This window comes from Aricia agestis, chromosome 5 (genome assembly GCF_905147365.1).
Source record: "Aricia agestis chromosome 5, ilAriAges1.1, whole genome shotgun sequence".
NCBI classification, from domain to species: domain Eukaryota; kingdom Metazoa; phylum Arthropoda; class Insecta; order Lepidoptera; family Lycaenidae; genus Aricia; species Aricia agestis.
The window spans coordinates 17,324,108-17,348,138 of record NC_056410.1 but is presented as its reverse complement, the minus strand read 5'-3'; the positions used below and the strand labels follow the sequence as shown (position 1 = coordinate 17,348,138).

The 24,031-nt window shown below is 36.2% G+C and overlaps 1 protein-coding gene across 1 annotated transcript in view; it reads right to left on the bottom strand.

Annotated features, from left to right (window-relative positions):
• LOC121726946 (short neuropeptide F) overlaps nucleotides 1-24,031 on the bottom strand; it is a 102,480-nt gene that overhangs the window by 7,330 nt on the left and 71,119 nt on the right. Inside the window, exons 3-4 of the mRNA XM_042114593.1 lie at nucleotides 9,298-9,473; nucleotides 1,064-1,174 (exon numbers count right to left, since the gene is read on the bottom strand). Coding sequence (XP_041970527.1) covers nucleotides 1,064-1,174; nucleotides 9,298-9,473 — 287 coding nt within the window. The remainder of the gene's footprint in view (nucleotides 1-1,063; nucleotides 1,175-9,297; nucleotides 9,474-24,031) is intronic.

The window sequence follows — 24,031 nt, the reverse complement described above, 5'->3', positions numbered from 1 at the left end:
GACAAACAGGTCAAACTTATAACACCCCTCTGTTTTCGTTAGGACCTAAATATCATTATAATTATTGTAATGGGCAAATTTCGACTAGTCTTGCAGTAATTTCTATAAATAAAAATAATAATACAGTCTGTCTACGAATTTTTCTCGCATGTATTAATAGAATATAATAATTATATAGTCTGTCTACGAATACCACGTCTGTCTAGAGTCAGTTGCAAGTTGCAACTCGGTGAAATAACTGAGGCAGAAAATATGTTCGTTGCAATGTGAGAAGGATAATCCTACAGAATTCTGTATTATGAAGCTGTGGAAGGTTTCTGTGTATGAGATTTCGCTTTTCAATTTTAAATTATCGTCCATAAAATAAATCTAGAGATAGAGAGTGAGGAGAAAGAAAGATGAGCTTGCAGAGAAATTAAATTAGATTATTAGAAATGTATAATACCAACAAATTATACAGCCCTCCTCTGCTATAAATATCCGTTTACTGCATAATGCCAAATAACGGGGGCTCTCCACGTATTTTTTTTTCTTTTTTTATTCAAAATGGGTATCATGATACTTTTTTTGAAAGTCGAACGAAGAAACTACGTTGCCTACCACCGGTTCGGGAACTACCCCGCCGAGAAGAACCGGCGTAAGAAACTCGCATTTCGCATCGCATCGCGGCGTTGAATCATGATGACCAAAGCGATTACGAAAGTGTAGAGAGTCAAATTCTTAATCGTAAGAGACGACTCTACCTGCCAGCTTACATAATACATATCACTAGCTATTTGACCGAGCTTTGCTCGGTATTCGATAAGACACGAATAAAATTACATTTTCTAAAAATGATTCCTAGCTAAATCGATTTATCGCCCCTGAAACCCCCTATATACTAAATTTCATGAAAATCGTTGGAGCCGATTCCGAGATTCCAATTACATATTTATATACAAGAATTGCTCGTTTAAAGATATAAGATACAGATTAGTAATTTAACTGTTAATGTTTAATATATGTGTATATTATACCTACTGGAATAATTATTAATATTATGTTTATTCATCCACTTATTTACCTCCTGCGGGAAGATGTGCGGCACGGCGCGCTCGTCGGAGCGGCGGCCGAAGCGCAGGCGAACGGGGTTGCGGATGTCGCGCAGGGAGAGCAGCTCCTCCATCTCGTCGATCTGAAATAACAGAGATGGCTATAAATCCTAAATCAGTGATAAAAAAACAGCTAGCCAATTAGTCTTTCTACTTGTATTTTAAGGGCCTGTTTCACCACTTTCTGATAAAGTGCCGAATAGGCTATTCAAAACTTTTTTGACAGATTCTCCATACTTTATCTGTCAAGTTATATGGTGGATAGCCTATTCGGCACTCATCAGGAAGTGGTGAAACAGGCCCTAAAGGTCGTACATATCTCTGCCCGTTTGAGAACGGAGAGGTTGCAGGATCAACGATTAAAGACGACGATGGCATATTCGCGACACTCACTAGGTGTATGCGTGCGCAAAGGTTCCGCAAACCACTTTAGTATGGAAGGACCCTAAAAAGGAATCATCGCATCTTTATATATGATATTGAATGTACCGTAACTTCTTGGTGGAAATTCATGTTTCACAGTAATAATATACACTTTCCATGCACTTTTTCCACTTTTATTAATAACAATTATGTTTTACACGACCGGTTTCGATAAAATCATCATCAGGTGTAGTGCAGGTAATTTTAAATTTTTAAATAATTGGCAAACAAAAATAGGGTTGTCAGCGTCATGAAAAATTTCTACCATTTAGTACAATTTTCTACCAAAAACAATATTTTTTTACCAAAAAAACAAATACAATTGCATGTACCTTACATTTAAAATTGTTTTAAATGTACCTTTCATATAAACCTTTAATATTGATAAATTAATGACTAAAATAGGAGTTGTACTTAAATAGCAACATAAATATAAAATTGGTCAGAAAATCATTAAATTAAAAAACAATAATTACATTAAATAGATCAACAATTCAATTTAAATGTCCTATAACTATAATAAATAAATAATAATATTTAACAATTCATAAAATGACAATCTTTATATAAATAATGTTATAAGATAATAAATTCATATAAATCATGTCAAAATAATGCCAATGTCGAAATATAAAATTTCTAATATCTAAATTAAAATGTCAAACTTAAACTAAAATTATGTCCAAAATATTAAATGTTAAGTATCCTGTAATAATATAGAATTTGAGAGACATGTCTGATCGTTAAGAAGATTCCCATATTTCTTGTGTCTATTTATTTCCAGCGCTTCTAATGCATCCATCTTCCTGCTTTTTGGTAAAATGTGTAGATACTTAATACCTTTATCAGGATCGAAGAAATGGCCATTATTATTTAGGTGTTCCGCAAATGTAGATCTGTCAGTTTTCTTCTTCCATGCTGTTAAATGTTCCTTAATTCTAGTTTTAAATTTTCTACCCGTTTGGCCTATATATATTCCTTGACATCATCATCCTTGACAAAAGCAAAAGTTCAAAGACTTAAAGAGTTACAGACACCTAAGTAGTGTCACCTAAGTTATAAGTAAGATAAAACCGCTAATTGTATTACTTTGTAGTAATATACATTCACCATATTCTTGTGTATACCAGTGAATGTGTTCGAGTACACTAATCTTTAATTGCACATTATGTGATAATACTTCTCAATCTACTATAGAATATACAGGAACGTCAAAATGGCAAAATGTTTAGCCAACAGCTTGGAACGGAAGCACTCGCGCGGCTATATCTTATTGAATCACGTCGCTCAGCGAGCTAGGAACATGATTGGACAAAATGATTTAACTTGTATTTAGTGTCTTACTATTTCACATTCAGTAACGTTTTCATTTCAAATAGTAGTCTACAAACAGTTTTCAGACACGGAATCCGAGTTATTTGAAAACCGGTGTTGCAAATTTTAACACGATACTGAATGCATGAGACTTTTTAGTAATTAGTTAAAAGTCTCATTGACGTGGCCATGCTTCGACACGAATGGGCCGGCTCAACCGGAGAAATACCACGGGCTCACAGAAAACCGGCGTGAAACAGCGCTTGCGCACGCTGAGTGAGTGAGTTTACCGGAGGCCCAATCCCCTACCCTTTTCAATTCCCTACCCTCCCATATTTCCATCCCTACCCTCCCCTATTCCCTTCCCTACCCTCCCCTATTACCTACCCTATTCCCTCTTAAAAAGCCGGCAACGCACCTGCAGCTCTTCTGATGCTGCGAGTGATCATGGGCGACGGAAGTTGCTTTCCATCAGTTGACCCATTTGCGCGTTTGCCCCTTTATTTCATAAAAAAAAGTTACTGTAACTGAAGAGAAACCTTAGGTAATTAGTAACTGTAAAATGTCATGTTTCATTGAATTAATTTTGTTATTTTTAACCAACAGCTATTCTGAATTTAATGTTAAATATATTGTTCAACAAGCATATAATGCCAAGTTACTTGTTACAAGGGACCGGACTTTTGATTCAAAACTTCGTAGTGTTTTGATTTTAATAGCTTATAGTTGTATAAATTATATTATTTCAGGCGCTTTTGCCAGTAGTTGACAGTATATATTAAGTCTATGGTTGGAACTATAATAAATTGTTGTAAGCGTGTTTGCCCCAATTTGCGATCAATAAACAGCCTAGATGGAGTAATCTCCATAATAATATCCGTGTAACAACATAAGGCTATGAGCACACTAGCTCTTAATTTTGATATAGGGATAAGTCTGACAAAGTTTTTAGGGCATAATATCGACTATAAGAAATCATTCTTCGATTCAAATAACGTAACTTCTTAAATGAGGATGAAAACCATAATATTATGCCTGAAAGTATCTTTGAATTTTTTTTCTTTTATAAACTTTTAAATATAACATGTAGCAGCAACATTTAAATTGCTAATGTAGTAAGGCTGCTCAACTGCCAACAGTGTCATTATAAGATTAGCCCAAAATAACGTTTATGAATGTACAAGAATACAATAACCTCCTTCTTTTTGGAAGTCGGTTAAAAAGATTTCTGCTGTACCAAGATACCAAGTGTATGGTAATGTGAAGAGTAATTATAAAAAACCGGCCAAGTGCGAGTTGGACTCGCCCATGAAGGGTTTCGCAGCAGCAATAAGGTTTATTTTTATGAAAAAGGCTTTTGATTTATTTTTATATTTCAGTTGATTTAATGGAAGCTAATTTAAGGTTTACCATTTATGACGTATAAAACTACTAGCTAGATCTCGTTCAAACCAATTTTCGTTGGTAGTTTTTATAGTAATGTACATCATATATTTTTTTAGACTTACCATGCCCCTACATTAGAAATTAGAGGGGGGGGGGGGATTTTACCACTTTGGAAGAGTCTCTCTCGCAAACTATTCAGGTAAGAAAAAAATATTTTTTTTTTTTATTATAAAATTGGGGCCGTCTATAGACTGTTCGTCCATATCCTTTTTTTGTTATTTTATTATTTAGATTTTTCGCAACAAGGATAATTGAAATAATATTATGAATTTTAATTAATTGTGGTCCATCACGCCATGGACACTTTTTTTTTTATATATGTGTATATATATATTTAATAGAATAGAGTATAATATGTTATACATATAATAAATAAATATATACATTTATTGTTTTATAAATTGCATAATAATAATATTAATGTTTTGAACGGTGAGGTCCCAGTCGGTGTGGCGGCCAGTAGATCCGACATTTTCCGATTTCCTTAGATTTTATGCTGCTCCACCCTTTGCCTTTAGATGTTGTGACATTGGCTTGGTGGAGAGGGGTCACTCAAGCTGGGTGGAGTTTCTAGGTTGTTGAAAAGATATCGTTCTGTGTCGAATCTACCCGCCATGTGGCTTAGGACTTTATCGTTCCTGTCTTTTATAGCCATTTTTATATTATAATCTTTTATGTGTTCGGCTGACACCTCCGTGGCTCTTTTTATAAAGCTTGCCACAGCGTCTCCATCAGTGTCAGTGTAATAGACACAGGTGTTAGTGTGCCGGGATATAGCTACAACTGCATGAGGAACGCTGTCATGGATTGCCAGCTTTCGGGACTTGGTCTGTATGATGATCACCGAAGGACTCGTTAATCCCTGAGCTTCATGGATTGTGAGGACGCGAGAGTCCGTTCCCGATCCATAGCCTGTATTAGTGAGGGCTGCTTTCTCCTCTTGTGTGTGGACAAGATACAGGGTATTTAGATCGGTTTTAGGTATTCTCGCTCCTGTATACTTCATTAGCTTTAGGGACCGCACAATTTCCTTCGATGAATAGATGTTATTATAGACCATGTTTAAGGCGTATGCCACATCCATAGGGCTCCTGTGTGTGCAAGACAACTCCTGGGTGATGCTGGTTACCAGGTTTGGACGAGTGTAATTAAGTTTAAAGAGGTTTTCACGCTCTATAAACGGAAGTTGGTTAATATCTCCAATGAGGATGACATCGTTGGCGCCTGTTAACTGATTCGCCATGACGATTGAGCCGAAATGGTTCATGAGGGCCTCGTCAACTATCAACCTTTTGTAGGTTCCTTTTGTCCCATTTACCAGCAAAGAGGCCATGGTACGAACTTTATCTTTAACTTTGTTGCCAGTTCGTAGCGATAGCCTTTGCTTTAGATCCTCGGCTGCTTCGATTGTAGTTGTTATTATAACGTCTGTTTCCTCATTGAATAGAAAAAAATATTAGAAACTTCAATATAATTTTTCAAGACCTATCCATAGATACCCCACACGCATAGCTTAGATGAAAAACAAAATTTTGTACCTATGGGGACCCCTAAAATTTTTAATAATTTTTCCATTTTTGTATCAAAATCTTAATGCGGTAAACGGACTACATCTACTTACCAAGTTTCAATAGTATAGCTCTTATAGTTTCGGAGAAAAGTGGCTGTGACATATGGACGGACAGACAGACAGACAGACAGATATGACGAATCTATAAGGGTTCCGTTTTTTGCCATTTGGCTACGGAACCCTAAAAATGTAATGACACATGTTTTGTTGCCAAAGCACAGCCCTAAGCCTAATTAACACAGATTTGAGAAAACTGCCAGCCGCGGTTGCTCCCAACCGATTCGTCCCCTCGCTACAGATTACTAAATAATTACTCGTCCCGATTTTGGGGCATCGGTCGACGATCTGTCAAAATTATGACGTATCGAAAATATGACTTTCCTGCAACATTCCTGTTTTCCCGAAGTGTCATACAAATGTACAAGGTAAATAGGGAACTGTAAATGTCATGTTTGATGTTGTTATTAATTAGATTAGATATCAAATTAATTGTCACAAATTATCCTCGCAATAAAGAGATACAACGGCACTTAATTTGGCCCAATTTAACATTTAAATTAATCGAAACGAGTAAAGTGAAACGAAATGTCAATTTAACGTAATGCATCAGACATTACTGACATACTTATTTGTGCTGAAATTCTGATAGTGTATATTGTGTAACTCAATTTAGGGAACATATACACACCCTTAAGTATTAATCACTTAGTTTTATCACAGTATAGCAATATTGTGGTTTTGTTACAAACGGTGCACCTTGTATAAATAAAAATGAATTTTAATTCTGTTAGTCTCGCCAGAGTCTCGCTATATCTCGAGAGCGGCTGAACCAATTGCCAAATTTTCATTTTGAAATGTTGTGGAAGTCCAAGGAAGGTTAATTAAGTATAATAAAATTTAGGAGTTCTGTGATCCAAAGTTCTCGAGTGATAGTTGTAGAAATAATATAATTACAGTGCCCCCAAAGTGATAATGCGCATAGAAATTTTCGTAATTTTTCGGGAACGATCGTATTTCTGAGCGTCGGAAGACGTCGCTGCAAGCGCTGTTATATACTTAACTTTAAGAAAAACAGCGCTTTGCAGCGACGTAGAGGCGCCTGACGTTGCTTGGGCGTTGTCATGGTAATGCCGCGATGACTTCCCGGTGAGTTAGCGACAGCGGACAGCCACCGGCTATATGATATTTACTTCTTTAAACAAGATGCAAAATGCAAGTGGGATTCGGGTGTTTTCGTAATTACGACAATTAGCGAAGATTTCCATGCGCGTTATTAATTTGGGAGTACTGTATATTATTATAATGTCATTCCCAATTAAGTCTCTTACTCAACAACACCACCTCGTAATGAGTCTTAAAATTCAGGAAAGCTGTCCAAACATTAATTTTTATTCATCGCGACAGTTGCCTACCTTTTCGGTATTTTTAAGAATTCACCGCGCAAAGTGGCGTTTGCACAAAATATTAATAATTTCATTTCATTGTAGGCACCGGGTAATTCGCATTACGGAGGTCGTTTCTGATCTCTCGCATGAAATCTCCTTCGTTACCTTTTGAAAATTAAGCAAATGGAGGCTCGTCGGGGCTAAGGAAGGCTCAAACTTGACCTTAATTAAAATCCTGTTGACATAGTCACAGGTCGCTTACGATGTACGTGTCTGTTGATCTAGTCACGAATTTGATTGAAACGTACTTATATTTTATGATCTGCAAATATTTGTGTTGTTGTGAGTGCTCACGAAACGTTTTAAGTGTATTTTAGTCGACATATTAGTAGTGAACACTATACAAACGTAATATTTAAAAAGTCTACGTTTTCTCCCTACGTCAATTGGATAGTAAAATCTAGGCTTAAGAGGTAATATAAGGTAGTGTAGTACGTACTAACTATGTCAAACACTTTTTAAATACGCCTTTAAAAATATAAACATTAAACTCTTTTATTTAAAAGTTTACTTTAAAATTAAAATTGAGTTAGTTTATTTAATATTTTTCTCAGAAAAAAAGTGTACACACGTCTTTAGGAGTTGTTTTCGGGATAAATAAAATAATAAATCGTAAGGACAAAAATCATGAGAACACAATTAGTATCTTTTTAAGTATTATTTTTCAATTCAACTTATGTACACGTGTAGCATATCATTTTAATGTGTTTATTTCAGAAAACGTTATATTTACCGTACAACTTAACTCGTACTTTGACGTAGCAATTTCTTATTGAAAAATGTTCACTTTGAGAACACTGTGTAGAGTTGTAACGGAATCCGCTGCATTATTTTGGCAGTGAAGCTAGAAATCGAAAACGTATAGAATTTGATGTATCACTTTGATATATCACGATGCGATCAATATTAAATCCTACATATGTAATTTCTAACTTTACTGACAAGTTATTAACGTCAGCTTGAGTAATGCCCGTTTTCACCAACGACACCTAAAATTTAGGTGTCCCTTAAGGCTATATAAGGGGCACCTAACGCAAGTTTTGTTTTCACCGAAGTTTAAGTAACACCTAAACAATTATAATTTAGGGGATGAATTGACAAGCCCGTAAAACTTAGGTGACGTATATTTTGATTAAAACAACCTATTATGCGATTCATCCGTCAAACCATTAGGTGACCCTTATAATTTAGGGGATGAATTGACGACCCCGTAACACTTAGGTGACGTATGTACGCAACGACGACGACGATACCTAAATTTTAGGTGTTGTTGGTGAAAACAAGCATAAGTAATGTAATCCTGCTGTACTCGCGGCTAATTACAAAGCGTTTTCATTTTGAGTCAGTCCTAAAGGTCACAGCACACATATCAACTCGGAACGGGATCGTCACTGTATCGCCTCGCCGTCAACCAGGCGTCAACCTGCACGTATTACCAAAGCGTATCAGTAGCGCCTGTACGTCAACTCGGCTACGGCTAGGCGACGCCTCGCTTATGGCTCGCCGACCTCTGTCCCCTACCGAGGCGAGGCGATTACGTTACGGTTCCGCTTAGTGTGCGTTGCAGTAGGGAGTTTCATACAAACAATATTGAACGGCTCGAGGCGATACGGTGCCGATCCCTTTCCGAGTTGATATGTGTGCTGTGACCTTAAGATAGCAGAATATTTACACAGGGTGTAAAAAAACGAAGTTGATAATACTATAGGGTGTATATGGGTAACCCTATGTAGAGTTTGCTATGAAGGTAGCAGCGCTGAAAGACTTACTTTTTAAAATTTTATAAATATAAAAATATCCATAACTCTGGGGCGCTTGTCCGATAAAACTCACAAAAAAATTTTTGCTCCTTCAGCGCTGCTACCTTCCTACATTTTTATCACTTTGTTTTGTTACACCATAGCCTCAAAAGTCAAACTCAAAAATGTTTTGTTCAGGATAATTTTTTTCAAATGTTTCTGGACGTCGGTACTACTGGTGTCAACACCGGTTCCTCTACAGAACTTACCGGCGTCTGCGGTGGCATGTCGGGATCGGAGCGGCGGCCGAAGCGCAGGCGGCGGGAGGGGGAGCGCACGGACTTGCGCGCCAGCGCGTGCCCTCCCAGTGCGTCGTGTTGCGCTAGCAGCGCGTACAGTCCGCCGAGCGCCTCCCACCCCCTCTGGTCTGATACCGCGGGGGATGCTGGGGAGGAGATGGATAGTTAAAAAGGTATAAAACATATAATATAATATATAACTCCCACACCGATTTCGGTGACGGTGGCCGGTTTCATTGAAACCAAGCCATGCAGGAGTAGTTTTATAGTGCCCAAGTGTGTGCGCGGTACACAAGAGTACTCTCTATTCCTTTACTCTCATAGCCCAGTGGAATGGCTGACCGACACGACTTTAAATTCAAATTCTTTATTAAGCATACCATAATATACAATAGTATATAAAAGCTAGGTAGCGTACATCACGTCGTCTATTCCCATGCTAAGTAAAAACTTGTGTTATGGCAATTAGACAACGAATGCACGCCGAACAATTTTATCCTAATATATATTTTTTACACATTCACACACACAATCACACTACACTTTATCACGTAAAGTCTCTTTCGGCGACGTGATGCGCGCTTCGTTCGGGAGCCTCCCTCGGAACCACCGGTAAACTACACCGGCGGGCCAGAACTCCTCCACCTCGAAGATGGATAAAACTTGAGTCGGCACTCTCACCACAAAGGAACTGAAATTCACTTTGTGACGAGAGTGCAGACGCTCCACCCTCAATGTGTAAAGGCGAGAGATAAGGCGCGAGGACCGACTGTTTACATGCCCATCCGACGCAAGGATCATCTTACGTCTTATCAGACAATCAGGTGATTGTCCTAACCAAACTTATATATATTCTTTTTTTTTTTAATGAAATAAGGGGGGCAACGAGCAAACCGGTCACCTGATGGAAAGCAACTTTCGTCGCCCATGGACACTCGCAGTATCAGAAGAGCTGCAGGTGCGTTGCCGGCCTTTTAAGAGGGAATAGGGTAATAGGGGAGGGTAGGGAAGGCAAGTGAATAGGGGAGGGTAGGGAAGGGAATAGGGTAGGGGTTTAGGCCTCCGGTAAAGTCACTCACTCGGCGAAACACAGCGCAAGCGCTGTTTCACGCCGGTTTTCTGTGAGAACGTGGTATTTATCCAGCCGAGCCGGCCCATTCGTGCCGAAGCATGGCTCTCCCACGTGTAAATTCTTTCAGTTCGTTACTCGGCATATTATGGTCAGTACCTATAGAAAAATATGAACACTATAATAATATATTACAACCTCTACAGAAACTATTAATCAAAGCCAGTACGCAGAAGTCATACTCAGAAAGGACCATGAGACGTATTAATCCATTTATTATTAAGCGTATTGGAGCGGGCTGGGTTTTGGGCGACATTTGTTTGATTTATTGGACTTAAATCAATCGCAGGGAACGAAATCTTGCTGATTCAAAATATTTAGTATATCGTATTAAAATTTGATCCATTTTGATCGAGTAGAATATTTCGATGACACGATTTTTTAAGGTTTTAAAAATTTGGAATCCGTACAATTAATGCAAAGGTGTGCCTGCTGATGTTCTTTGACGCAGTGGCGGGGAAAGTCCGAAATTTGATGTGGGCAAGATGTTAGGATTTTGCTGAGAGAAAGAATTTTATGATGTTTAATAAAAAATATATTTACAAAAAACTCATAAATTCTTCAAAAAAATGTTTGTGGTGGTCGAAGGGGAGGACCGCGAGGCCGTAGGCGGCCGCCCATGTCACCCACGCCTTACGCCGCCTCTGCTCTCACGCTCATTTCTCGAATATCAGAATTGATCAAAATGTGGTAGGAAGTGTCTTTGAGCCCACGGCAAAGTTCAAAATATACTTTTCCGATTTTTTTCTGCGCGACTTCTTAATATCTACGTAAAATTTAGCACCTTATAGTGTGTTCATATGCTTCTTCTGTTGTGTTTAAGTCTAAGATTTGAGGTTTGTCAAAGATCTTTACTATTAGACAATTCCAATATCAAACACGTAAATATTAGTAATATTGGCAATATTCCATGTAATATAAGTATATTATAAAACAAAGTCGTTTTTTTTCCCTCATCATGTCCCTTTGTTCCCTTAATCTTTAAAACTACGCAACGGATTTTGATGCGGTTTTCTTTAATAGATAGAGTGATTCAAGAGGAAGGTTATAGGTATGATAACATTAATTAAATAGTGGAGAAATACTGTTATTGTTGGGGTTTCAAACGCAGGCTGAACCCTACGAGATTTATCAAATTAATATACCAAGTATTGTACACATTAAAAAGGTCTACAGAAAACTCCGCGATGGTATATGTTGGATATATCAATATAACATTTTTTGTCATTTTCTTTTTACGACAAATAATGGCTAATTTTCGAAGCAATTTTAATAAATACAGCATTAATCCAATTAAATAACTTAAATACATTGTTGATTTAATGTAGGTCTATATGGCCCTTTACAGCATCTTGCATGATTTAAATGAATATTTTCGAAGATATTACAGATTAAAAAATTGCGGGAAGTAGCTTTTGCGGCGGTACCGACCAATGCGGGCCACAAAACTGCTGAATCGATTTTAATCATTTTTTCAGTGGCTATATATTTTATACCCGATGCGAAGCCGAGGCGGGTTACTAGTTACTAATATTTACATGCTTATGACATTGAAACAGCAGTAGTAAAGTCCTCTTCTAACTTCTTTTCCAGACGTGCCATTTTTTAGCCGTATCTGGTCTATTCAATTAAAAAAATGTGATTAGGATCACATTTCCGATTGTACTTCTGTCCCTACTGCACCCGAACCTCGAATACATAATATCAAAATTAATTAGATGGATGCCGATTGTCGATTTGAATTTAGAACTTCCGAACATTCGAACATGGCTTTTTTAATTAAAATCATTTCCATTGGCAAAATAGAATCGTTATTATTCTGAATAATGAAAAGGTACTTCAAAGGGTTAAATAAGTAACTATATATAAATAAGTATTACCGAGATTAAAAAATACATTGATTATGATAATCTTATATCTTTAAACGAGCAATAGAAAAAAAAATATATAAATATATATATATATATATATATATATATATATATATATATATATATATATATATATATATATATATATATATATATATATATATATATATATATATATATATATATATATATATATATATATATATATATATAAGTGCTATACCGAGCAAAGCTATTTATAATAAGTAGATGACGCTCGCAATCCGTTGCGTCAAAATCCTCTTATCGCGCGGAAACCGCACAGGAAAATGTTCGTCCTTTCCCGGGACTTAAAGTATCTCCATAGCAAATTGCATCTAAATTGGTTCAGCGGTTCAGGCATACAGACAGACAAATTCGCATTACAATGTAATAGGATTAGAGTGTATGGTCATCATAATATGGTGTATCATAATATTGCATAATTTTCTTTTTATAAAAGGGACTAGCAATTTCGTAGATACTTAAGTGCTGTTGGTTTTTGGTAACCCACTGGGTTACAAATAGCCCGCATCTAATGATTTTATAAGGGTTCACTTTAAATTATTAAAACTTTCTCTATCTTTTAAAAATAAAAAATAACCAGTTTAATGTGCTAGATTTTTTACAAAAAACCATTAATAAAAAATACACATTTTTTTTTCTTAAACTTGGGTTTTTCTATGTTTAATTCCACGAAATTTATAACATATTGCCTGTGTAAGCGTAGTCCACAAATTTAGCTATCAAATAAGACCTTTTTTTATCTTCATAGGATATTTACAAGAGCAGTTCTGGTCACATTAGTGTGAAAGCCCGAGAAAAACTAAAATGGCTGCCATTTTACAACCATGAGAGAGAAAAAAAAGTTGAGGGCCAATTTGTCGATAAAATATGCCATAGATCACGACATTAAAGGATCGGACACCGGTGTCGGGACACATTGTATATTAAAGGAGTGCATCAAGCTAATATTATTTTGAAATCATACTTTTACTTTTATCATACATTTTTTTAACAAATAAAACATTACACACACTACAACACACACGCTAGGAAAAATGACAGATTTTTGAGTGACAAGCCTATACAAACGAATTATACTCTTTTATTTATGGTTGAAATCTGTTGACATCAAGGTGACAAATTGAAAATGGATTATAGTTTTTTTTATTGAATCTGAGATACTATTGGACAATGCTTACACGGCCAGTCTGAGATCAGCTGAGTCCCAGAGACAAGAATTGAAAAAAAAATGATAAAGTCAATATTTTTTACAAAAATATATAGGTAGTCCTAATATCGTTGGAAATAAGGTCGAATTTCGACCATTGGGCAATCTCTAGTTATAAAAAAAAGGCAAGGTCCGTCAACTCCACTGACCTGTCTAGGTTCCGTACTTAAGTTATATCATACAATATTTACTCTATAGCGTTGAGATACAGCCTGGTGACAGACAGACGGACAGACATCGAAGTCTCAGTAATAGGGTCCCGTTTTTACTCTTTGGTTAAGGAACCCTAAAAAAGGGGGCGCCTAAGGCCTCATTTGGCCTTGGCGCCCCTTATTATCCGGCGCCCTGGGCGGTCGCCCAGCATCGTCGTCGTCTAACGCCGGTACAAGACAAAATATCTGTAGTTATTTTTAACTTATATGAGTTATCACATAGGTTAAATAGATTGATTTATAACATCCATTCAATTACTTGACCGACGTATTTTGACTGCCGCTAACACTGAAAATAATTAAGTAAAAGGTCAACGCTATTACTAAATATTAATTTCCTTTTGTAATGCCCTTAATGTGAAAGTAATATCGGAATGAGTGTTGATCGTCATGCTATCAAATCAATAAATTTTAATTGTTTACCTGAAAGACACATATATAATTGAAGACGTAAGTGAATGAAGTGAGTAAAAACGTTACGTTTTTAGGGTTCCGTACCCAAAGGGTAAAAACGGGACCCTATTACTAAGACTTCAATATCTGTCCGTCTGTCTATCTATGTGTTTCCAGGCTGTAACTCAAGAACCGCTATAGCTAGATTTCTGAAATTTTCACATATTGTGTATATCTGCTGCCGCTATAACAACAAATACTAAAAGCAAAATAAAATTAATATTTAAGGGGGGCTCCCATACAACAAATGTGATTTTTTTGCTATTTTTTGCTCGATTTCAATAACTGAAACACATGGGCACTTGAAATATTCACGAAATACTCAGTTATATTTGGACTTTAATAATCAATAATAAAATTTAAATAAATTAAATATTTAACTCTCCCATACAAAAACACAATTTTCAGCCTATTTTTGCTCGATTGAGGTACGGAACCCTTCGTGCGCGAGTTTAACTCGCACTTGGCCGATTTTTTTAAATATTTGTTTTCTTGCATACATATAGGCTTTAGAACCGAAAAAGACCGAATTGCCATTAATCAGAAGAAAATAGAAATTATAGAAAGAGATGGGGATATTACTGTTTCTTCTACGCCGTGCCGACGGAATGGAGTAGACTCATCAAGAGTAGGTATTGGCCAGCGGTTCTCAAACTTTTTTGGTGGCGGAACCCTTTTAAGAAGTGACATTTTTGACGGACCCTCCAATAAAAATAATGATTTGTCTTTGAATGAATCCCAAAATTCTCCATGCTGGTGTCTGATGGTATTTCTATAAAAAATTTATGTATCGACTCGCGGAGGCTTTTGCGAAGCACCAGGGCTCCTGGGAGCACACTTTGAGAATGGCTGATTTAGACTCTTCCTTCGTGTTATTCAATCAGATCACGTATTCTGATGCGAGTTTAACATTTTTTACCCATCCCAAAAATGTGCAGTGTTTTCACTCTAAAAATACATTACAAGCTATTTTCGTTTCGTGATTGAATGAAATTCTAAGTTCAATGAAACTAAATTGATTATTCACTCAGAAGTCAGAACACAATGTTATGATTTTATTAATTAAAGAAAACGAAATAACGTGTTCAATGACAATGTACGTTTACAAGAATATGATGTTATTCATCATCTCTACTGCTTTGTTTGACAAAGCAGTTGCCGCTTTAATGCTACCTAGAATGTCACGAATTTACCGCATTACGATGCAACGCACCAAGAAATTAAGAATGTGCCAAAATATATTTATTTCGTCGACTTTCAGTTTTTGCGTTCATTTTAGTTTAAAAAAAATAAAACGAGGTACCAAAGGTTTTCTTATAAGTTTGTAATGATATCGTTTTACAGAAATAGATTATCATAATAATCATATCATAATACATACAGACAAACAGACAAACACACAAAAATTCTAAAAACTATATTTTTGGCTTCTATATCGATTGTAGATCACGTCGCAAGTATTATTTTTCAAAAATTTTCAATGTACAGAATTGACTTTCCTACGATTTTATTATATGTATAGATTATCGCTCCTGTTAATATCGTTAATATATGTAAATTAATCGTTAAACCGTATGATTGAATTAGCGGATAGACCTTCATTTGTTAATAAGGTTCAGTTGATTGCGAGCGGGTGAATAGTAGTGATTAGAGGAGGCTTCTCGGTCGTTTTTCGAAGTCCCGATGACTGGTTTTATCTGGAGATCGTGTGTATACTACGTTTTTAATGTCATTACGATTCACTTTTCCAAATTTTTGCTTACAGCGTAAAAAAAAAACTATCAAATTGATATACCATGTTATACCATAGACATAATATATACTGTCGTATTATAGGTTTATGTGTTATACGTCCTATTATTTTTTATGGTTCGATACGTGATATTAGATAAAATTGGTAGCCTAAAGCCTAAAAGTATTGACTAAAGTATACTTTATTCTATGTATATATAATATGTATATTGTATATGTATTTTAAATTACTGATGACAAACCATGCCAAAATTACGTCGCGTTATATAGTATGCGTAGCGCATTGCAAGCGTAATCATGCCGAACTTCGGCCGCGTATTTTCGGCCTAGTGTATATACAAAATTCCCAATCCACTGAATATATTTTGTATTTAAGTACAACAAATCAAAACGTTAAGGGTGTTTGTCATTTTATGTCTCCCTTACCCTCAGAAGTTTAACCGAGGGGTAGGTTCTTAAGTGGAGGTTCAATGTTATAAAAAAGCAGCGTGCTTTTCAGACACCGATACGTTCCTTTCCGTTTAAAATAGAGTAATTATGTATTGTGAATTGAAAAATGTACTCGACTAAATGCAAATTGTTTAATAATTACACATTTTTTATCGACTTTATAAGTCTACCAGAATCTGATAGCAAAAAGTGAGAAAATAAATTGACTCTAGCAATACCAAGGTAAATGGAATAAAACATTTTGATCCTTTTTTTCGTATAGCGGTTTATTCTGTGTGTGAAACATGCAAATATAAAAATTTATCCAATAATCAAGGATTTTTTTTGAAAATCTGCCTTCAACATTTGCCTTATTCAGATTCTAGTAGACCTATACATGATTGTATTTGGACATCTCTGAAACAAAATGTTATGTTCGTATTTTGTCCTCTAGAATATGAAATGTTCGTATTCATATAAATATCTACGATCGAAAGTTTATACGCGCCCTTAAACGCCAGTAAAGTTACAGGCGATATAATTCGACATTAATGGGGTACATGACGGAAGACAGGGGTTAAGTGTTGAGATTAATACAATGTTTAGTTTATAGTCTACCCACTTTAAGTTTGTTTGTCAATATGGGGCAAATGAGCAGACATATCACTTGGGTAAAAGCGATATGGCGATAACCGTACTATAAAGAACGCCGGAGTCGCATATCCTATGGACTGACTGACATCCTGGGACTCAAAGTGACATCATAGTTGAGTGATAAATTTTTCTTTCTATCATTTTTTTAATTTCAACAAACCCAGTTTTAGCCTACAATCTGTTCAGCCTAAAACTGGTTAACAGAAAGACTAGCACACATTTGTGTAGGGATAATTGAATATAGACCCATGGGCGTACCCAGTATTTTAGGGAGGGGGCAGCACACCTGTTTCGAGAAGATGTTTGGTCTTTATTGAAACAAAAAATCATGAAAATTAACTTTTATTAATCTGACTGTAAAGATATATTTTGTTTCCAACACTTTATTTTGCGCAGAGTCGGTAGCACGTTTTTAATTCCCACTTGCCAAGAAAAATGACGTTTATTTTATCTCCTAATTTTGATAGGTATATTTTTCCTCCCAATTTTTCCAAAATACCCTACCGTTTAAAATAGACCTGACAAAATTATGTTCCGGCACAAAAATAAATCAACAACCTCAAAACACGTCGGCCAACCTCAATAAAACGAGAAATAAGAAAAATTAATGACTTATTTGTGGAGTAATACGACTCGTGCCAAATTGAAGACATGAAGTGGGTAACAATTAAAAAAAAATTCACATAAATGGAGTTTTCAGTCCAAGAAAATGATTTGAAATAAAAAATGTGGATTTTATGTATAGCTAGATATATTAGCTATAAATATGGCACCAGGACAAACCTTTGTCGGGTTTAATGGTGCTGCCATTCTGTTTTATTATATAATGTTAATGTATGTTATGCTTAATAAATAAATTTTAAAAATAAAATGATGAAGAAGGTAAGTAACAAGGTTTGTGCAAATTATAATGGAAAAATGAGTAATTGCTCTTGTGTTGTAAAATGTTAGTTACCCACTTCATCCATTCATGTCTTCAATTATTACCAGAAATAGGACCGTTATTAGAATTGAGGCAATATGAAGATATGCTTAACAATACAAATTATAAGGCAATACAACATTAGAACGTTAATTTTATCTTTTCATTTCTTTCTTATGTGATCTGTTGGGGCTGGAGCTTGGAGCCGTCTACTGGAAGGTGCCTCGATGATGGTGATGAATGAAACCTGATTTAGACTCAATACGATTTATTGATACTTTAAAGTATGACACTTTGACATGCGCACACCGGCGGTGGTCCAATATCGAGTGAAGGGGGCGCGCCGCGCAGCCCGGGCGCAGGCCTACGTAAGCCCTGCGTGTGTGCGTGTGACGTCGATGATGTGATGCGTCGACATGCCGGCCCTCATTGAAGCCTCGCTTCAATCTTGTTCAGGTTTTGGAAGAGGACAAATTTTTGAGAATGAGCGTCGGACTGTCCCTGACGATGTCTTGATGTCAGCCACTCGTGTTACTCCATCAGATCCCGGATAAATGGTTATGATTCGTCCCAAGTGCCATTTCATTGGAGGCAGGTGGTCATCTTTGATAAGTACGAGATCTCCTTTGCAGAGCGACCCATGAGATTGTTTCCACTTGGTGCGAATTTGGAGCTCCGAAATATATTCTTTGTGCCATCTTGACCAGAATTGTTGACGTACTCTTTCGATTCTTTGGTAACGATCGAGGCGATGCAATGGAATTTCGGCTAAGTCTGGCTCTGGTAATGACGTGATTTGTCTGCCAATTAGGAAATGGCCTGGGGTAAGGGGAAGTAGGTCTTCGGGATTTGATGACATTGGGGTAAGAGGACGCGAGTTAAGTATTGCCTCAATTTGCGTCAGGGCTGTGTACAGTTGCTCGTATGTTAAATTTAAGTTACCAATTGCACGTTTCAAATGATTTTTAGTAGATTTTACACCTGATTCATGAAGCCCACCAAAATGGGGAGACCGGGGAGGGGAGAAACTAAATTTTATGGATTCTTGTGCAAAAATATCAACTATTTTGTCTCCGTCTGTAGATATCATTTTTTTAATCTCATTATTAGCTCCAACAAAATTCGAACCATTATCGCAATACATGTATGATGGTTTGCCTCTACGCGATATGAACCTTTTTAAGGCTAAAATAAATTTTGTAGTGGACATGTCGCTAACTAATTCCAAGTGTATGGCTTTAGTGGTAAAGCATACAAAGACGCAAATATATGATTTTATTAAGCGACATCCTCGCCCTTCTTTATTAGCAATCATAATAGGACCACAATAATCAGTTGATGTGTATTGGAAGGGATAACCGACGTCGCTTGCACTAAATCTTTCTTTGGGAATATTTCCCATTATAGGTATAGTACTGTCAGCACGAAATCGCCTACAAATGGTGCAGTTTCGATACACATGCCTAGCCAGATCTCGCCCACCAATCGTCCAATAGTTTTGACGAGTGGAGTAAAGTAATTGTTGCGGTCCGGTATGCATTAAAATTTTGTGTTCATTTTGAAATAAAAGCTTAGAAAATATATGATTTTTATGAATGAGAAATGGGTGTTTTTTATTATAATCATACTGTGAATTTAGAAGTCGTCCACCGACTCTTATTACATCTAATTTATGATCAAAAAATGGATTAAGAGATAAAATTGAGCAAGTACTTTTTAAAGTTTTATTTGATTTTAATTGTTCGTACTCTGTAGGAAATGATTGCTTCTGTGATATACTAATTAACTTGTAAATAGCGTTTTTAATTTCAGATACTTGTAAAGGGCCTGTTATTTTATTTTTATTATTTTTTAAATTGTAAATAAAACGTATGATATAAGCCATGGTTCTTTGCATTCGGGAATAACTAGAAAATTTAACAAATGGAAATACCGATTCATCTGATTGAGCTATTGTTAATGTTACTTCTTGTTTTAGTTCTGGTAAAATTAAATTATTATTTTTAAAATCAAATGTAGGCCACGATGACTCGGTGGACTGTAAAAAATGCGGGCCTTTCCACCATTGCTCACAGCTGATTAACACATCAGGGCTGGTTTTACGCGTTAGATAGTCCGCTGAATTTAAATATGTTGGAACATAATTCCACGAGCTAATGTTTGAAATGGACTGTATTTCTCCTATTCTGTTACGTACAAATGTCTGCAGTCTATTAGTAGTTGTGTTAAGCCAGCCTAAAACGATGGTGGAGTCACACCAATAAAAAATATTATCTATAGTGAGTCGCAATGATTCAACGATCTTGATACCGAGTCTCGCTCCTAGTAATGCGCCGCAAAGTTCTAGACGCGGGAGTGTTTGCGGTTTCAGAGGCGAAACTTTATTTTTTGAACACAAGAGCGTCACGTTTACTTCGCCACTATCGTCAACAGACCGTAAATATGCGCACGCTCCGTATGCGTCTTCGGAAGCGTCCGTAAATATATGCAATTGTAGGTTATTGTAATTCGAACGAAGAGCGTGTCTGGGGATTCTTAAATTATTTAATTCTGATAATGACGAAATGAACTTATACCAAGCTGTACGTGTAGCTTCGGGTACTGGATCGTCCCACGACAACTTACATAACCATAGTTTTTGTAGGGTTATTTTTGCTTCTAATATAGAAGGGGTGACCAGGCCCAGTGGGTCAAAAAGTTGAGATATAGTAGACAAAATATTTCTTTTGGTTATTTTGCTACAAGTTTTTAAATTTATATTAAAACAAATTTCGTCTGACTTATGATCCCAGTTTATACCTAATGTTTTTGAAACATCATTCGGACATAAATCTAAGCGATCAATTGTTATGTTGTCGTTTGAAAGGTTTTTAATTTGTGATAGCACATTTTTATCGTTCGAACACCACTTACGCAAAGGGAAACACCCACTAGCAAGTTGCTTGGTAACTCCTGTATAAATGTGAAGAGCCTGAGAGATGTTACTAGCGCCTGTGATGACGTCATCGACGTAGAAGTCTTTAGAGATCACCTCTTGAATCAGCGGGTCGGTACATTCGTCGGCTAACTGCTTGAGACACCGTATCGCTAAGAATGGAGCCGAAGCAGTGCCGTACGTTACCGTGTTTAGCTCGTAGGCCCGCAGAGGTTCGCTAGGCTCGTCGCGCCACAGTATTTGTTGAAGGGGTCTTTGTGACTCATTAACTTCGACCTGCCTATACATTTTAGTGACGTCAGCTGTAATGACGATATTATGTTGACGAAAGCGCAATAATATTGAGAAAAGATCATCTTGTATCGTCGGGCCGACCATTTGCAACTCATTAAATGAATAACCGGAAGATGATTTCATAGAACAATCGAAAACGACCCTTAATGACGTAGTAGAACTAGTAGGGCGTTCTACACCGTGGTGTGGAGCAAAATATTTTATTTGGTCACTGTTCACATGTTTTGATAGTCTCATGTGACCCAAATCAATATATTCTTGAATAAAATTTTTATACTGATTTTTTAATTGTAAGTTAGTTTGTAATTTTTTCTCTAGCTGTAAAAATCTTATTTTAGCCATTTTGTATGAATCGCCTAAAACATCTGGACTATGCTTTAATGGAATCGTGACTAAAAATCTGCCATTAGGTAGGCGAGACGTATTTTGCACAAACGAATTTTCACATTCGATCTCCTCAGGAGACCACTGTAATTGTTTATTTGTAATGATTGAATCTAATTCCCAAAACTTAGCTAATTGATCGGTAAGAATTTGAGAATCTGAAAAATTGCAATATATTGATGAGCTATGTTGTATTGATCCAGTTAAAAACCAACCTAATTTTGATTTTTGTAAAATAATATTCTGATTATTTAATTTAATCTGTTCCGACTCAATGAATTCCCATAATATTCCGTTGCCTATTAAAATGTCGATATTAGATGGTAAATAAAACTGCGGATCTGCTAAAGTTATGTTACTCGGAATTTTAATTGCGTTTTTATCTATAGGAGAACTCGGCCAAGGGTTCGTAATTTCTGAAATAATAACACACGTAATCGTTTTACTGTAATTAGAATGAAGCGATTGAATAGTAATGTCGCAACATTCCTTCGCAACAGATACGCTTTTATTCAACCCGTTAATTGTTGTCGTTACATTTCTAGTAGGCAACTGGAGTTGTTTACATAATCGCTGTGTACAGAAATGTCCGGTACTTCCCGAGTCTAGGATAAGGCGCACACGCCGGCTGCTCCCCGTCGCAGCGCGCACATTAACACGAGCCGTAGATAACAGCGCTTGAGCCGATGCAACACCGCACGATAACACTACTTCGCCGGCGCGCGGGTTCGATCCGTCGCCGCTCGGTGTATCGGGACAAATTAAACTATTGTGCCTTTTATTGCATTGTTTGCAAGCCCTTAGTTGACACTTTTTCGTAGGATGCCCTGTTTTTAAACAATTTAAACATAAATTTAATGAACTAGCCTTTGCTTCGCGATCTTTGTTATTTAAATTTAAAAATGTTTTACAGTAGTAAATGAAATGATCTGATGAATTACAAATGGGACATTTTTTATTTTTATTATTGTTATTTTGATTAGTAGTTAATAAGCTGGTACTTGATTGTTTTTGTACAAATTTTGTTTTATTATTATTTTCTAAAGTTTCTAATAACTCCGATCGACTTCTCGCGAATTTTACTAAATCTTCGAATGTCAAATCTTTTGTTTCATGTACAGCTTTATATTTTTCCCATTCGACAAAAGTTTGCGAATCGAATTTGCTAGATAACATATGTATCAAGAGAGTGTCCCACTTATCGGTAGGCTCACCGAGTGAAGTTAATGATCGCAAATTCTTAACAAAAGTATCAACCAAGCGCTTTAAATTAAATGAAGTATCCTTCTGCATGGAGTAAATGGTAAACAACGACTTGACGTGATTAGCGATAAGCATTTTTTTGTTATCGAATCGATCACAAATAAGTTTCCAAGCTACTTCGTAGTTGGTCGAAGAGAATTCAATTGATTTTATTACTAATAATGCGCTGCCTTCTAACGACGAGCGTAAATAATGGAATTTATTAATCGGACTTAAATCGGGATTATCGTGAATTAAAGATAGGTATGTGTCTCGAAACTCTAGCCATGAATTGTAAGCACCGTCGAACTTGGCTAACTGAATGATAGGTAGTTTGACAGTAGCTCCGTGCGCCTTGTGGGTGCCGTCGGTATCACAGCTACAGTTGTGCTGTTGCTCCGCCACTACACCTAACTTCGACTTAGCTAGCGCCATGGTCTTAAAGTATATGCCCTCAAACAGGTCGCGCTCTTTTTGCTGCTCGGCGACATTAGTACTAATAGTTTCTATTTGTTCCTGAACCTCATTGTAACTATCGAATAATGGTTCCAATTTTGACATTCGTACTTCGATTTCTAACTTAATTTCGTTACTCAAATGCGCAGGCAAACTATTAATATAATTAGAGAATAATGTCAATCGACCTTTTAAGGTCCCTCTTTTTTTAATTAAAGCCTGTTCGTCGGCCATAGTGATCGAAATTCACCGAAATACGAAAATAAACTAAAGATAGTAACAACGAGTATTTACTGTAAAAGCGCGCACCGTTGTTTAGAATGCGTCCTGTATAACTTTTCTAGAACCGGCTCACGAGCGGCCGATCGTACGACACTTTGTATGAATACCCGATTTGTTTTTGCGATTGCGCAAAAACAAATGATGATATTTATGCACTTTTTAGGTTGAACTGGATAATTTGATTATGTAAATACTTAATATATAGGTAGTATATAAGTAAATAGAATAGTTAGTAAAATAGGTTTAAGTTTGTTTGATGTAAACTTGTAAATAATTGTAAATAATGGGTAATTAATTGGTATGTAATTTTCTAGTATCTACCGAATATTTATAGGTACTCGATAAATAATAGAATAAAAATTGAATCATAAAAATCTATCAAATATTTTTGTGGTATTTGATTAGATTTCTTGTAAAATAGAATTTAGAAAGTTTGA